At 39.7% G+C, this 16,809-nt stretch overlaps 3 protein-coding genes across 5 annotated transcripts in view; 1 reads left to right on the forward strand and 2 right to left on the reverse strand.

The window, feature by feature from the left end:
- Positions 1-67: 67 nt before the first annotated feature.
- LOC140941401 (uncharacterized) lies at positions 68-8,007 on the reverse strand. Of its 2 annotated transcripts, XM_073390396.1 has the most exons (8): positions 7,606-8,007; positions 5,938-6,185; positions 3,991-4,300; positions 3,265-3,327; positions 2,523-2,620; positions 1,882-2,079; positions 1,015-1,417; positions 68-504 (listed from the first exon to the last, which is right to left on the reverse strand). In XM_073390396.1, the coding sequence occupies exons 1-8, from the start codon at positions 7,631-7,633 to the stop codon at positions 359-361; spliced, it is 1,494 nt and encodes a 497-aa protein (XP_073246497.1). In that variant the 5' UTR covers positions 7,634-8,007; the 3' UTR covers positions 68-358. The 2 variants fall into 2 exon arrangements, with proteins under 2 accessions (XP_073246497.1, XP_073246496.1); XM_073390395.1 differs by lacking the exons at positions 68-504; positions 3,265-3,327 and having other exon boundaries at positions 977-1,417; positions 7,606-8,005.
- Positions 8,008-9,962: 1,955 nt separating this feature from the next.
- On the forward strand, positions 9,963-10,896 carry LOC140940933 (uncharacterized). Its single transcript, XM_073389892.1, has one exon. It carries the CDS (start codon positions 9,963-9,965, stop codon positions 10,758-10,760), a length of 798 nt encoding a protein of 265 aa, XP_073245993.1. The 3' UTR covers positions 10,761-10,896.
- A 4,165-nt stretch (positions 10,897-15,061) lies between these two features.
- The window catches only part of LOC140941082 (gamma-aminobutyric acid receptor subunit rho-2-like), a 27,495-nt gene continuing 25,747 nt past the window's right edge, over positions 15,062-16,809 (reverse strand). For both annotated transcript variants that reach the window (XM_073390046.1, XM_073390045.1), the window contains exons 6-7: positions 16,222-16,350; positions 15,062-15,610 (exon numbers count right to left, since the gene is read on the reverse strand). In XM_073390046.1, the coding sequence (XP_073246147.1) occupies positions 15,198-15,610; positions 16,222-16,350 (542 nt within the window). In that variant the 3' untranslated portion in view covers positions 15,062-15,197. The remainder of the gene's footprint in view (positions 15,611-16,221; positions 16,351-16,809) is intronic.

The following is a 16,809-nucleotide window of genomic DNA, read 5'->3' on the forward strand; positions in this document are numbered from 1 at the left end:
AGTATTGACATAAAGCATTTTCTCATGTTATTTCGCGCATATGGAGTCAGGTATCGTTATCTGCAAAATCCACATCTTTAGTATCTATTTGTTTTATTGACGTTAAATAAATTATATTTTTCCACGGTATGTAACCAGCACCATTGTGTTATCTCATGCTCCACCTACTTATTGGACACTGTGTATCAGTCGTATACTCTCTAGAGCAATCTTTAAACCAGCTCCCACTAGAGATTGTCTAACAACTAAAGCGTTACAAGCCCTGCAGTGACATTTGCCAGGACATAGTTATGAGGTAAAGAACACTATAGAAACTACAAAGTTTTGGTTTTTCGAAATGAAAAGAAGTTCAGCAGATCTACAATGTCGCTGGTACTTCCGGTGGATGTCGTCTGTGGTTGTCAAGTTCCCTCAGCAAATCTATTCGTCTTCTTGCCCCTGTTGTTTCTCTTTGTAATCCAGATGCCAAGGAAATTTCCAGGGCTTGTTGAGCAACCCTGAGTCCTGCAATGACCGTATAAGTTTTAGTGAGGTTGATGCCGCATTTTCTGTTAATTGTTTGTCGAAGATAACTATTGCTAATTTTAAGGATTTTTCTGTGAATATCCCTTTTTTACGGTAGGCCCGGGGAGTCCATTTTTCATGTACAGGTCTTGCCGGGTAAGCCAAATTACCGTGGTCTACGCATTAAGCTCTTCATTTTCAAACATTATTTGAACATTAGTTCGAAGATGAAGGAGGCAAGGCCAACAACTAACATCACTACTACTCAATGGCGTGAGGTGAGGAAAGTTTTTAATCCGAACAGTCAGCATGATCAAGTCAGTTTTTTAAAAGTCCTTCTACGTACGACGTATGAGGTTGGTGAAATTGCGGATGGTGATGATCCCCGCTGCCAGGTCGTGATCACAGTGATGTTGGTAGTGCTAGTGATTATGATAACGATGATAGCCCTGGTGATATGCTGTGATGGAGACGCCACGTTACTTATTAAAACAAATGCATTGCTCTAACCTTCATTGATATCCCTTTTCCTAATACAATAATCTGTCTTTCCGAGACAGAAAGTAGTTTTCATCCACTTGGAACAGTCGGGGAACAAATTCTCGAATCTCTCGATGACGTCACTTGCACGCGTCAAGCTTTCTTGAGACACAGTAACGTTGAGATCCGGTGCCGTGTTTGGTGATGATTTGAGATATAGCGAAATTAGTCTGTTGTATACACGAGGAAGTACTCGAATTGTCGTGTTAAGCTGTTGATACATCCAATGATCTGCTGCCTTTTGAAGGAAATTCTCTGCCTCTTTCCCTTCTGTTGAAGTTATTCCTATTGTGGCTGACCTTTCCATCGTTATTGCCCCAATATTGTAAAGCGTTATTGATGTATAAGTAGACGGTTCCATTGGTTCAAATATCTGTAATCAAAAACAGGATTCAGATTTAGGAAGTAGGTCTGCAAACGGGAAATATAAGACTCTGTCACACCACCCTTTTTTTTCTTGCGAGACTTGAAGCTAACATTGTTTAGTGGAGAGAGAATGTTGTAGTTCCATTCCCACTTTAACAAAAATGAAGCGCTGTCGATCCTAATAATTTGAGTGGACTGACCTGCCTCGTTGACCCAGTCGTTTCTAGAGATTTTCTGCGATAGTCGCGGCGCAAGGGATCATTACGCTTTTCACGTTGAGTAGCCTTGGCTTGTGCCCTTGCGTTTTTGATGATTTCCCATGATCCTTATGCCGCGACTACCGTCGAAAATCCCAAGAAGCCCCTGGGAACGAGGAAGCGGACCTGCAGCAGCTAACTTCCTTTTCCACTAATTACACTAATTACTAATTACTAGTTATATTTATTTATCACGAAAAGGTTAAGGCCTCACCTCCAAGGCGTCAACAAGGTGTTTTTTTGCACCATCTTGATTGCCAGCAAATCTCTCAGCGGCAGCATACACTGCAGATGCATAGCCTCTAATAGCACGGTCATTTACACAGCTGAAGTGCGACGATAAACGGCACGCTCGTCTTGCGAGGCTGATTCCCTCCTCTAGCCTGTGTTGAATTAAGCACGCTACACCTTCCTTAAAAAAAATCACAATTAAAACGTTTTCACTCTAACCATGAGCTTGTTTCCAGCCCTTAGGACTTAGACTACTCTACACAATTAAGACTAGCCTACGTGTAGCCGCACCTCCCCCCGACGAAGGAAAAACGGAGAGAGGGAGCTCCCTCTCTCCGTTTTTCCTTCGTCGGGGGAAGGGTGCGGCTACACGTAGGCTAAATTAAGGCCACCTCCCTCTCTCCCTTCCTCACCCATTCGGCCCTCCCAATCCTTGACAGAGTTTGAGCGCGACAATAGGACCCGAATGAATCGAGTACTCAAGCAAACTCTCCCGTCAGTACTAGTAAAAGATAGGGGAGTCGTGTTTGGTAACAGCAAAGACACAAAAGGATAAATTCGCAATCTCTCTCCCCGGGAACGAGGTTAATATACTTGGTAAAAAATTAGTCTTTTTTGACTTACCTCCAGCAGTATCATAGCCACTAGATCCTGATAATGTGGTCTTGTTTTGGCCCAGTTTTCTAGTATCAATCTATGTCTTCTGTAGACCTCAAATTCACCTACAGGCATAAAAAAAACTGTGACGAAATATGCTAAATTGCTATTTCTTTCTTGAAAAATTGTGCCTTGAAAGAATAACCATTTTGTCTAAGCTTTAAAATTTTAACGGTCATTAACAGCACTTTAAGCCTAACAGAGTCTTAGGGAAAAAAGATGACTTAGTGGTCCATTCAAGACACAAGCTATAAGAAGAAAATTAAAGATTCGAAGAAAAAGGTTATACTTGAAATCCCAAAACACAGGTCGCGCATACGTTAAGGTTGTATCGTGAATTATCGAGGTTTCCAAACGAGTTGCCTGCCCACGACGGACAACCTGTTTTAATCGTACCGTCGTACAGTCTACAACATCAACTCTTGGTATAATAAACATTTTAGAACAACAAACTTCAAGGTGCTTTCTTTACCAAGGCCACACCTTCGGGAAGGTGGTTCAACTGTGTTTGCAAATGATGGTCATTTTTGTCCTTTATGGCTGCAATGCAATCCACTTATAATGGTTAACAAAGAATAATATGGCATTTATCGTAAATTCTAAAAACAATGAGATTTGGACTATAATTTAGAGACTAACAGAGTACTGGTCACCCAGCTAAGAAAACTCTATATCTGTTTTCTACTGCATTTAATTATTTTATATTTACCATTGTCTGCCAAGTTCTCAAAGTGCATTATGACATTCCAACCAAAGTTAAACCGCAGCACTCCTGAAAGCGAAGTTTTTTAAAATTGAAAAATTCACAAAAAAAAACAACGAAAGTACCGTCGGTAAATTAAGGGCAAAAAAACTATCAGGGGAGTTACTAACTAAGATTGACACAAACTGTATGATTTGTGCGAGCGTGTAAGATGCCCCTAAGCTGAATGACATCTTGTTTAAGAAGTAAAAGCATCTTTGTGCCATTTAAACGAGAATATGGCATCTCATTTGAGACGCTTCGTCTGTAAGACGCGTCTTATTTTTGCCCGGGTAAATTGCGCTAGATCCGAGGTTTAAATAAAGATGTGCAAAGGTATGTTTGGGTGATGTATGTGTGTGGTCTAGGAACAATCACACTAAGAAAAAAGCGCAGAGTTAACTGAACTATAATCCCGGACAAAAAAAATGGAAAATTTAAGCCCGTACATCCCCCAAATGAAAGATGGGAAAATGGCACGTTTTGTCGTTCGCGCGGCTTCACCCTTGATTTCCTGGGCGGGATGAGGTGCCTTTTTCAGGCTGTTCCATTGTATTCAGTCCAAGATTGCAATCGCTATATCTGGAACAAAATAAATGGACAATTTAGAACCCCCTCCCTCGGGGGGGGGGGGGGGGGGGGGTTGCTGTTCCAGTGTCCAAGATTCTTGATGCAAAGCTGATACCTCTTTACCTGTAAGTTTTATTTTCGGCAGAGGGTATTCCACTTCAAACAGATTTTCACTTTGTTGTAACCAAGAAACGCTCGCCTCCAGGAGGTTTATTCTAATGGTGAACACAATCTCATGACACAACATGGCACCATCCTCCTTTGTAAGCTGTACTGTCGCATTGTAAATCATAGGAATATCGAGAGGTAAAAGGAAGGCAAACATACGAGCATAGGAAGGAAGCCGATTTCCTCTGCTATCTGTCGCAAAGTTGCTAACAACAACATTTCTTCGTGGATATACTGTGACGATCATCTTGTACTGTCCGTCATTCTGTGGAGATAGGGGAGAAATGTCATTCCTTTTGTAAACAAAGATCCTTTACAATTAATCGGCTCCTCAACAGTGTGTTTGTTAAAAGTCAAATTAAAACGCAAACATGTTTTTTTATTTATTTCCATTGATTTTGAAGGTGAAACAGAACTTTAATAAATTAAAAGGGGACTTTTTTGTGAAATCGTTAAGATAAGGTTACGTTTGACAGCAGGCTTGTCTTTGAGTGGTGTTTAAGTCACAGACTCTAATTTAATTCATGACAAATTAATATTGTTCTTTGACAGTACGGTTGGTTAGCTGCTCAATGTAGTTTTACTATTCAGTAGCTTTAAAAAGGACTGATAACTCGAGTGCAGCTGTATCATAAAGAAGAAGGAAGAAGCGGTATAGTGTGATATGTTTTAAATTACAAAGAAAAAAGTCGAAAGTTAGTTAACGTTCAAGATAGCAAAAATTATGTAACATATAATAAAAAAGTAGATCTTTACAATACCCGCGAAATATGCAAAATCAGATCCCAAGAAAATTTCGTTTTACATGACATTGTCAACACTCTTTTGAATATTAAAAGAATGAATAGACAGACGAATAGACATGCAACCACGTGACGTCATGAAGTAAACTAATCTTCGCACAACAAAAGTTAATGGCCACGTTTACACGACATGGGACGAATTTCATCCGTTTGAAAATTCGTTTTAGTTCACACGACGGAACCAGGAACCACCTAGACTTTCTCAAGGCCCGTTTCTGGTTTCTGCTGGTTAGGTGTCAGTCGGGAAATTGTCAAACTTACGTCACAAACCATTTTTTCGCGCCAACATTGTGCAAATTAAATTCAATCTTCTCTGTGGGCGGAACAAGTCGACTGGCGACTTAGGCCCTTCACATGAGCCCGGTTGACTGGGCTGGCCCGGTTACCGAGAGGAATTTCGCCCTGGGTTCATAAGAGAAATTTCAGCACTGTTTCCGAGATGAGAAAAAGCCAAAGATCTTGGGGACGAGTTCTGGCGCCAAATTCGAGAAACAAAGCAAGCATGGCGAAATACAAACATTTTAACTTTCGGGCCTATCCTGGGGCCTTTCATTGCTTCAGTAACGCTTAACAATAAGACTGTATCACTACAGTTAAATGGGATGCTTATGATGTGGAAAAGACAGCAGGCAATGCAAGACGATGCCATCAGGACCGCCGGAATTCATCCCGGTAACCGGGATGAAGTGTTCGTATGGCAAAATTTCCAGCCCGCTTACCGAGATCTCGGGAACCGAGCCAGCCCGCCCTCTCATATGAACACATCGCAAATTTTACAAAGGATTTAAAGTAAGGCGAGATCTCGGAAACCGGGCCAGCCCGGTCAACCGGGCTCATATGAAGAGGCCCTTATTACGTCGCTCGCACTGGGTCGACTTGTGGCAAGAACTCCATACAATACTAAAACAATTGGAAGACTGACATGTCATTGTTTCCTGCGACTAATTAGGAGAGACCATACAAGCAGCTCCTACACTGCTTTGTGGCAAGTCTAGGAAATATTAAACGGTCCCGTGTGAACAAACTGTCCCGTCAAATTTTTCAGCCGGTTGAAAATTCGTCCGCTGTCATGTGAACGTGTACTTAAATTTAAACTTACAACAACAAGCTCATTGGCATTTGAGGATGTTATATCACAAATCCATATCTCCTTGCTTTGTCTAGAGTAAAGAGCCACAACACAGCAAACAGCTACCGCCCGTGGCTGTCCATCAGCTCTGTACTGCTGCCACGGTGTGGACATTCCTGGTTGAAATGCCACTGTTTGCTGAGTTCTGTATTGGTTTTGCTCTAACACTATAATCGTAGTGTCTTCCTCCCATATTCTGTGTGTTGTTGGAAGGTTCCCTAGCAAGGGACAAGAGACGAAGAGCATTATATATACATACAATTTGCTCTTGCGTTTCTATGGATTTCTAAGTTTTCCTGTACAATAACAACAAATGTAGTAAAGCTGGTAATCCTCAAGTAAAACCTTTATCTCTGGACAATACAACTAAGGAAAAAGAGCTTTTGGATACAACTCCAACATGAAAAGTACGTAACCACGCCCAGACTGCGAATACAGCCAAACAGTCAGAGTGATATTAACGGTCAAAACGTTTCAAGGTATTTTAAAGCTCACTCAATCAACTGATATTTGCGGACTTTTAGCAAATGAAAAATCTCTGCACTGGAAAAACCACGGGCCAAGTTCTCAAAAACACTCTCTCTGAACATTACTTTACCTTACAAGTTTCTTATATCTTGATATTTCGAAATTTAATTTGTGAATAAAGGCCAACTAACATCCAAAACACAATTGTTAATATTAATTTATACAGAATTTAACATTTACTTTATTTCTTGGACTAAATTTTCCCTAAATAACCGTCAAAAGCCCTAAAATTTAGCCGTCAACCGTCAAAATTGGAAAAAAAAATAACCGCCAACCATCAAAGCTAGCACCCCATTGACACCCTCTTCTCTCCTTGTTCCTACACAGCGACAAAACCTGACACGTGACTCTCACTTTTTAACTTTTATGAAAAGATTTACTTTCAAATCTGTATTCTCGGGAACAGTTTGTAGCCGCCGCAATGTTCCTCTATATTTCTTCTATAAAGTACATAAAATCGGATATCAAAAACATGATAACAACCGCCACAGAAACGGAGGGTGCTCTGCCTGTGATCATACTGAGGTACTCATGGCGGTCGAAAGTCTTGGCAAACGTTTACGCGCTCTACAAGTAGCATTTTCCGACTATTCCGGCAATCATTGTCGCCTAATCTCCAGACTTGTAATAAAAAAATCTACCCATGATATGCAGATTTGCGAAGCACAAACGGTTACACTGTAGTTTTCCGCTCGAAAATTCTTGTACTAATTTCAAACTCTGGGAATGATGTCATTCACCAAGTTAAACAGAGACAATGGGTTTTCCCCGAAAAAAAATTAAACTTGCCCTGAAAGGGAAAGTGCTTGATTTTAAAATTCTGAAACCAGCATAATATTAATATTTTGATCTGATGTGGTTTCAGTGGTATTTTGTACTTGAAAGTCTCTCTTAAGACTGTTTGAAACACTTACAGTCCGACATAAATGATAAAATAACAAATTTATGGGAGCTTTTCTAAGAAAACACCAAGAGACTTACAACAATGGTGCCCGTTTAACTAATATTTTTAACCATGAATTCGCTATCAACAGTGCTGCAAACTTATAAGAAAGACGTTTAACGACTGAGCAGCATATGAGCAGAAATAATTTTAAGTAGAAGCCTTACCTGCGTTGTTGTGGTTCCTTAACGCCATTTGTATCCCATGATATCCTAAACCTATTCTTGAAAGGTCGCGTGTGTCAGATGGACTTCGTTGATTCCGACAACGATCGGCTTTAACCGTACTTTTTAGTCAGAAATGAATTCGTTTTTCGTTTCTGTTGGCAAGATCAGCATGGAAATGTACTATTTAAGGGAAAATACTTTGCTTTTTGGAGAACTGAAAACACATGACTTATTATCGCTGAAGCGATTATGTCTTTGGCCGCGAGCCACCTGGACCCAATGTCACGCGAAATTTGCAATTCTTATTGCATTTCATTAAACCAAAAATACGTCTTCGAAGATCGCTTTATCACCCTGAATATAGAGAAAAATTAATGGAGAGTATGGAATGCCATTGGCACGATGAAGTGGTTTTTACCGCTTCTGCCAGAATCCTTCTAAGGGCCGGGTTGTTCAAAGCTGGGTTAAGATAACCCAAGGTAAGTGCGAAAATTTGAAATCAGATATGAAAGCATAAAAAGCAAATTCAGTTAAATTCTTTTTGCCTACAATTTGATGATTGCCCACTCTAAAAAGAATAGAGAAACTAGCTAGAGAAAATACTTTTGATGAAAAGGAAAAGAGACGCGGGGGAAAATTTAACCCTGGGTTAGCGCTAATCGGCCTTCGAACAACTGGGTCCAGCAACAACTTTCAGTTCTTTACTCATCACAAGTGTTCGTCCATTTATAATACTCTGAGGTTCCCAGGTTAATATCGTCGGGTCCGTTCCAAGAGATTGAGTTGCAGTGGTGTTTACCTGTTTTTCAAAATGTACCAGAAGTAAATTCTCCAACGGAAATGTTAGCGCTCTATAACCCAAGTAAGAGAAAGCGCTGTGCAAATTGTTGAACGAGTCGGAGAGAACCCTGGGAACGAGGTGCCATCACAGCCTCCTCGGTATATGGGCCTCTGCACACTGATCTTGGCTGGCACGTCTCAATAATTTGACTTGTTTTACTTGTTGGTTTAATCCTAGCTAGGGATCACCAGATTAAAGTATGACAAAAAACGAAATGGATTCTACAAATAGGGGAGAGAGAAAAACAGAAAGAGAAGATGTTCGTTTGTGTTACAAGACACTGATCCAAGAAAAATATGGTTAGGTTCCTTCACGGAACGATTATCAACGCGACGCGCCAAACACAGAATCGCGACATTGTTACGTCATTGTTTCAGATGGTTGCTATATTGTTCCAACATTATAACATGTGTTGCGCTCAATTCGTCGTTGCAAATCGTATCGTGTAACAAATTCACCTTTAGGGTATCAATAGGGCCATTTATACGAAGAAAAATAAGACGCGAACTTTCCGTATAAACGGCACATTTCGTCTAAAATAAGACGCGGCTTAGCTAAGACGCGTCTTATTAGATAAGACATGCTCGTATAAATGGTACAGTTCGCGTCTTATTTAAGACGCGTCTTATTTTTCCTTGTATAAATGGCCCTAATGAATCGAAAATAGAGGACCTTGTAAAAACGTAATCCCGTTTACAGGCCTAATATTTTTTTCAAATTAACTTCCAACTGCCCGAATCTTATCTTCTTACGCAGAATTCAGAAATAATCATGATTCTATGTGTATGCCTGCGCATATACTATTACTTTTCAAAAAAATATATAAACCTTGCAAAGAAAAGACAATAGAGATATTTGGCTGTAACCTTAAACGCGGTCAGACGAGCGAAATGTTTTTTTAAAAAAAAGCTAACTAAAGGTTGGTACTATCACTATTTATAGTTTAATATAATAACCAGTGCGCTATTACTTTACTAAACTTTGTGAAAGTTCAGGAAATTCTGAGTGTCTGAAAACTGAAAGTGGTGTTTAAAACTGTCGGCACCATTTTGTCAATATCATTTTACTCGCAAAAGTAGTTCAGTCATTATTTTGAGAAAAATGCTAAGATAGTTACACTAACTTATTGTTTTAAACATCCTTGGCCATGTTTTCGTTTAGTGTTGCATGAATCCCCACTTCAGAATAAGCAAACACTGCCACAGATGTTAAGACCTGTTTAAAAACGTCCAAATTTGCAAGATGTCTGTCAAAGTTAAGGTAACCATAGTAATCTTTATGACTTCCACTTTTTACAACGGGCCTGTGTTTGATAACAGATCGAGTGCAATTTCTGAGTGGACAATCTTCCCGTAAAATACATGAGTTTAAGTTGTAAAGCCTTTCATCAACAGCCAGCATCCCTCTGTTCACGTTAAACGGCATACCATTGTGATGCTAATGAAAAAAAACTTCTCGGAAAGGTGATGCAAGAAGCAAGTAAACAAAGCAAAATGTTATTCCTGTAAAGGTCGAAATGCCCCTGAGCAAGAAACTCGTAAGGCGTTCGAATGAGCTTCTAGAAAGCATCTATTCGTGGGCTAAGAAGAGAGTGGAAACTGTTCAAGTTTTGCGAGGACTGGCCGATGAGCTTATGGGACATGATAAAAATGTCCACGTCGCTAAAGTTTCTGGATCGTCGTTCTCCATCGCTGGGTTTGTTTTAATGGCAACTGGTTTTGGCCTTGCTCCTGTTACTTTGGGAACTTCTACGATCCTCTCAGCTGTTGGTGGAGCAATGTGCGCTGCGGGTGGAGCAACTGCTGCTGGTTCAGGCCTCGTCGGAAGTAAAATTTTCAAAACAAAGCTTGCCAAGGTACAGGAAATTATTGAAACCGATCGCCAAGCACAGGAGCCTGTGGAAAAGCTTTTAAACGAGCTCCATCGTGAAGTGTCTGAATTGTCTCGTGGAATTGCCCTGGATTGTCTTAGTTACCACAAAAACTTAGCTGTCTTGATAAAAAACCTGGTGGATGTGGGTAAATGTGCGAAAGCTGGCGGGAGGGCAGCTGCAACAGCAGCGGGTGAAGGTGTTGAAGCAGTTTTGAGGTCCATTGGAATAGCAGGCAACGCTGCTCGCATTGGTGGGTTCGCTATAAGTGCAGTATTTTTGCCTGTTGATATCTATACTTTAGTTACATCAGCGATGAAGCTTAACTCTCATGGCAAAGAGGAACCACAAGCTGTAAAGAAGCTAAGAGATCTGGCAGATGAATTGGAAAGAGAAATGATCGAGATGCTTAAAGCTGTACGCGATTTCAAGGGTACTCCTTAGAACACTTGAAAAACGAAGACAGGAACCTTGCGAGGTAGTATTGTGAGTCTAATTTTATGAACATGAATCCTGATTTTTTTAGCCCACTTTCAGTCAAACGGATTTAATTTGCTAGATTAATCCATGCTTTAAAACACAATAAAAAGAAATCATAGGCGATGGTCTAAGACTACTGAATTTAACAGCTTACAAAATCGGTGTTTCTACATCGATTGAAACCAGACTTTAAACTGTAGAATGTATGTGGAAGCCATTTAATAAAGTTTGATTGATTGATTGTAATGTGCATGCTGTGATATGACTAGGAGACGATAAAGTTCTTTGGCTTTAGCATTTTTCCCCAGTGTTGAGTTAAGTTTTCTTCAATTGAGTTACTTCACCCCACCTACTTTGTTTACACTGGTGGAACAGCATAGTTTCTGATCTACCTGATTATTGGATAGTCGATGGTAGAATAACAGCCAGGCGTATGCATTATTTACTTTGTCTGAAAAATTTAGGTAGTCATGGTAAAGGTTTCAAAGTTTATTGTCTAAAAGAAAAAAACGTCACTCCAACGCAAAATGTTTATAATCAAAGTATTTGAGTGGAATCTCGATGTAAAGAACCTCCATATAATGAAGTCCTCGGTATAACAAACGATTTTCTTTACACCAGTAATAGCAAAATATATGGAAAAGAACCTGAATATAACGAAACCTCGTTATAGCGAATAAATTTTGCCAGTCCCTTGGCCCTTTGTTATATTGAGGTTCCACTGTATTTGTGGGAAGAACGTGACACTTAGTGAACGACGAACTGGGATACTGACTTGAAACATAAATTTCTGCCTCATAAATGTTGGGCGTAATGTCTGTAATACGATATTTTTGATTCGGACACTAATGAATGGCACTGAAATATTTTAAAGTGGATTGTGCCAAAGATTTGTACTTAAAGATTTCATTTTTATTCAAATAAACACATAATATAAGACTTGGTAAATATCGCAAAAAAAAAAGCCTTACATCTTTACCCGCCTACAAAGAATCCCTATACCTAGAACTTGACTCCTGCAATAACAATGGAACACACTGTAACAAAGTAAGGCATTCCCTTTCCTAAAAAGTGGATATAAGAAATGAAAAAGGTAACTATGGGAAACTGCCCACCTACCCCTCCCCTAAGCCAACATTAACACTTACTTCTCACTTAGGGCAAAATGTTATCTTAGAGGAGGGGTATCTGGGCAGTTTCCCAGAAACTTACAATGATCCACTATTTGGATATGGAAAAACAGTATTACTGATAAGTTTGTCATGACTGGATCATGAAGACTGAATCAATAACTCGCACTAACTGCCCTGCTGTGCTGAAAAGTGGCCGAAACGACATACATACAGTCCACGGTGCTTAGTTACAGGGGGAACCCAACGATCGAAACTTTCCAAACAAGCCCGAAACGTCTAAAGTACATTTCTCGATGCTTTAGCCTGTTTCGTTAATTTGGAGCTGCCCTAAATACTATCTATCTGTTCGGATGTTTTAGGGGAGCTTTGGCCGTCTCGAAAGTTTTAGCGATCCCGAAAAGTCTGGTCGAAACTTTGAGGACACGGAGTGACCAGTACTTTCGTTAGAAAATTTTAGGGGACAATTTTTCTTGATACCGAAGTTTTCAATTGACCTTTAAACCAATAATCGCCAATTGTGAAAAATCCGCTTCCGAAAATCGGAGGAGAGTTGATAGAAAAACTCCGAATATCGTATATGAATGAAACGGTTATCCAGAAATTTTTAGCCTTTCTTGTGCTATAGAAATTTTAAGGCAATATTTTCTCCTTAGTGCCGATGGTAGGAACTTGGCGATTATGATTTATTCCAAGCATCGTCAGTCTAAGTCTAGGACTTAAACTTTTTATAATACAATGTACGTGTATTAGAAATTTATTTAGATTTTCAACATTATCTTAAGCCTTTGTTAAAAAACCTTTTTTTTTTTACATTTAGATTCATTTTTTGGAAATACTGCAACGTTCCTCATATGATTTTTAAAAATTGTCTATCAAGTATCTAACTGAAAAATAGCAAAATAGCTGGCCTATCAACACAGTCTCCCCGCCCCCCAACCACCCATCGTGACATCATACTTTGGCCTCCACATTGCGACTTGAAAAAACGTTTTCTAGTTTTTGGAGTCAATCGGACAAATAATAATACCAATAAAGCACGTTAAACAAAGTAAAAGAAAATGGAAACAAGAACCGGCAAGTGTAATCAACGATTTTTCCGTAGTTACATGAGGAGCATCGTCTTGAACCTTTCTGAGCACGCGCAGGAGACACTTCAATCATCTCATCCTCTGCATCGCCCTGAGCTGGTTCGCCATTACTTGAGTTAGTACTCTCGCGTTGTTTCAGAGCGATGTTTTCCACTCTTGGCGCATCCTGAAAGTCATAATTAATAGTGAACAGGACGAAAGAGGGAAGAAGACGGCAAAACCTGTGGGACAAGCGTGACAATAATTTTGTTTGAGATAACTTTTCGCCAAACTTCATTTTCCATTAAACAAATCTTTTCGTTTAGGACCAGAAAATATTAATGTTAAATGAAGATCTCGACAAAACACGGAAGTAATAGCCCTGTCACGTTTGTCACATACAAACGTTTTGCCGTCCTCTTCTTCCTGCCGTCCTGTTGCGCAAACTCACTAATATTAATCTTTTAAAGTTAACCCTATTTATACCGGGCAGTTCTTTTACCCCTTTATGAAAAGAGAATTATGGGACAAAGATGGAAACGCCCAGACTTGCCCTTAGGATATATGAGTTTCAACAAAGTTATTTTTAGACTAATCAAAAGCTTCAAATAAAAAGGAAGTTGATTTCCGGAGAGGTCCGCAAACTTCTATTTAGTGTTGTCAAGAGAGAATAAAATAGTCGCCATTACAATATTCTGCATTGTTTGCTTTGAGGCATTCGCGCGTGGACTTCATGACGTTTCCAACAATCAACTGCCCACCTACCCCTCCCTTAAGCCATCATTATCACTTAGTTCTCAATCAGGGCAAAAAGTTGGCTTAGGGGAGGGGTAGGTGGGCAGTTTCCCAGAAACCTAAATTGATCCAAATGTTCGACGTCTCTGCAGGAATTAGACTTCCGCTTAATTACAAACTCTAAAAAAAAACTTTAGTGAAATTCACATTTCCTGGCCAACTCCCTAAGATTTCCTCCATTATACTCTCTTGCTTTTACCGGATCATATTAACCTTTCTGGGAAACTGTCCACCTACCCCTCCCCTAAGCCAACATTAATACTTACTTCGATTTAAGGCAAAATGTTGGCTTAGGGGAGGGGTAGGTGGGCAGTTTCCCAGAAAGGTAAAATGATCCCTTTTTTCTTGGGGTGGGGTGAGGAGGGGGGAGGGTCCGAAGCCCACCCCTACTCTCAAGAAGCCAAAGAAAAAAGCTCGGTCTAGACATCGCGTTGCTAAACACGCAAGCAATTTTACTGAATTATTGCCCATTAGGGAGTTGTTGCGGCACTCACTTGTTTAATTTTCTTATGAATATGGGCGAGTGAAAGAACCCTTTAGACTTGAGACTAGTTTAACTTTTAGCTCACTTGTTTTTGTATTATTGATAGTGCTTAACCCTTTAAGCCCTAAGAGTGATGAGCATCAAATTTCTCCTTGTAATATCAATGCTTTGTAAAACAGAGTGTTCATGAGAATTACGGACATGATCACACAAGATGAATAGGCCACTTGCACTAAGAGGTCACGTGACCAATGCTTCCTTTAAACAATGAGTTAGAATCTTGCTAATGCGAAAAACTGACAGAGCACATAAAAATTATCTTACACCCGAAATTTGAGAGGAGACGCATTTAAGGGAGATATTTTACGGCACTTTGATTTTTCAACAAAGTAGTATGATTCGTATTGGCCTCCAACATGGTGGCCAACACTACTTTTTGCTCACATCTTGTTAAACGTTTGATAGTTACCCTCAGATGTGTTGTAAACGTTACCACATCATCTTCTCAACATTTTCCTTGAAGTTTAAGTGCAAAATTTGTGTTCAGAAAGAGGTAATTCATAATTTTAAAAATCACATTTTGGTCACGTGACCATTTACGAAGTTACTCATTTTAAGAAAATGGTGCGGGTTTGAAAAACCAAATCACTATTATTTTGTTTAAGATATGACCCACGAGTCGTTTTTCGAAGGCAAAATCATATAACTTTCATTTTCATAAAAACGATGTCACATGGCCTCTTAGTGCAAATGGCCTATTTGCTTGATACTTTATCAACTTCTCCCCACTACTTGTGTAGGAAATGAATAGGGGCAACAAATGAGAATTCAAATTTTTTGATCTTAGTGTTTAAAGGGTTAATGAAGGGGCTTCCCAGTTTGTCTGTAAATAGCAGCTGCAAGACCATCATTGAATTTAATTTCAACAACAATTCGTTATGCCCACCTGAAGATTATTTATGGTGCTCATTTCCAAATCCAGGTCTTTCCGTTGCACGCTGTTCTTGGAATCTCGATTTCTTGGACGCAAAATGTACACCAGGATGCACTCCATCAAAACCAGGAAGACAAACAGAAAAGACCCGATGAGGTACCAGTCAATGGCCTTAGGATAACTAACACGAGGTAGCGACATGTTTACGGAGCCCAACAGAAACATGATAGTCAGTATGGTTGTGATACCCAAGCCAACTCTATCACTCGTGTCTCTTGGGTCCAACCAGAACACTATCCAACTCATCACAACCACAAGGGTGTTTGGGAAAAACACTTGGATAATGTAATAACCAAGGCGTCGTTTAAAGTAAAAGCTGATGATAAGTACGCTGTAATTACCTATGGATTTGAGGAACACTTAACACTTGGTGAAATGAACGAGACCCTGCTTTAGGCTGCGTGCAAACGGACGCACGGGGGTTTATAGTTCATTTATGAACTTACTGTAACCCACCCATAGCCAATGATATGAATGATGCGTGATGCTTGAAAGGAAGACCACATAGTGTGGGTTCTTTTACCTTCTCTTCGATTTGACTAATGAAAGAAGGATGAAGGAGAGAAGGCCAACAGCTTAATGTCATCGCTCAAAGACGCGATCATCTTAAAATCATAGCCAGCTTGATCTCACCAGTTTTTTTAAATACCCTGGGTTATTTTTAATACCCTCGGGTCAATTTAATAAAACTTCTTTACGTGTAATTTCCAAGTGTAGCCATTGTTTTGAAGTCTGAGAACAATAGCTACACTTGTAAATTACACGTGTAAAAGTTTTACTGAATTGACCCCTCGTTTTTGGTCCGGCCGGGGTTTGAACCCACAACCTCCCGATCGACAGACCGTTGTTCTAACAACTGAGCTAAGCGGACAGCGGTTGACATCGCAGGCTAAAGTTATGGAATAGGATCATTAGAAAAGAATTTTAAATTGTAGGTACATTTATCACTAACCACTGACATAAAGTATAGTGGTTGAGTTCAGTTCCACTTCATTCATGTCAAATTGAGCGATGCTCTTCTTTTCCACTTTCCCCGCGCCGTCTTTCCATTTGTAAATCACGTTGTCTTTTTCATAGCCATCTAAAGAAAAGTAAATCCCAATACACTGCTGTATCAATACTCTTGATGTGTAAACCATTAATTTCACATAGTTCAACTGCATCATGTGCACTTACATCGGCGGAAGGCGGATTGGCAAAATACCACCAGTGGATAAGAGGGCAGCTGCGACAAAATGGGTACAATTTTTCCAAGACTGTTTGTTTTTAAAACAGCCACCCTACCAACATCCAACTAATGCCAAAATCGTCTTATGAAGAAATATTTTTTCATTAAAAACAAGGGTACTTAAAATATTTTAAATTAAATTCCAACAAACGAACCGAGACATTCACTGTCTGTTGTACACTACGCCAGGCATACACAAACTATCTACAAAAAATTTATTTCAAAATAAGCCACTTATAGACAATTTCGGATGTTCACTGGTTTTCTTAAACTGCGGTCTAAGTTAGACTTTGCGGAGTAAAAAACGCCTAC

Source organism: Porites lutea, chromosome 6 (genome assembly GCF_958299795.1).
Source record: "Porites lutea chromosome 6, jaPorLute2.1, whole genome shotgun sequence".
Classification (NCBI taxonomy): domain Eukaryota; kingdom Metazoa; phylum Cnidaria; class Anthozoa; order Scleractinia; family Poritidae; genus Porites; species Porites lutea.

Excerpts from the sequence above, each read along its gene's own strand:
- LOC140941401 (XM_073390396.1), bottom strand. The coding sequence starts at position 7,633 with ATGGCGTTAAGGAACCACAACAACGCAG. Across the intron at positions 4,301-5,937 it reads ATGCCAATGAGCTTGTTGTT|AATGACGGACAGTACAAGAT; the intron begins GTAAGTTTAAAT and ends CTATCTCCACAG. Across the intron at positions 1,418-1,881 it reads ACCTTGTTGACGCCTTGGAG|ATATTTGAACCAATGGAACC; the intron begins GTGAGGCCTTAA and ends TTTTGATTACAG.
- LOC140940933 (XM_073389892.1), top strand. The coding sequence starts at position 9,963 with ATGCCCCTGAGCAAGAAACTCGTAAGGCGTTCGAATGAGCTTCTAGAA.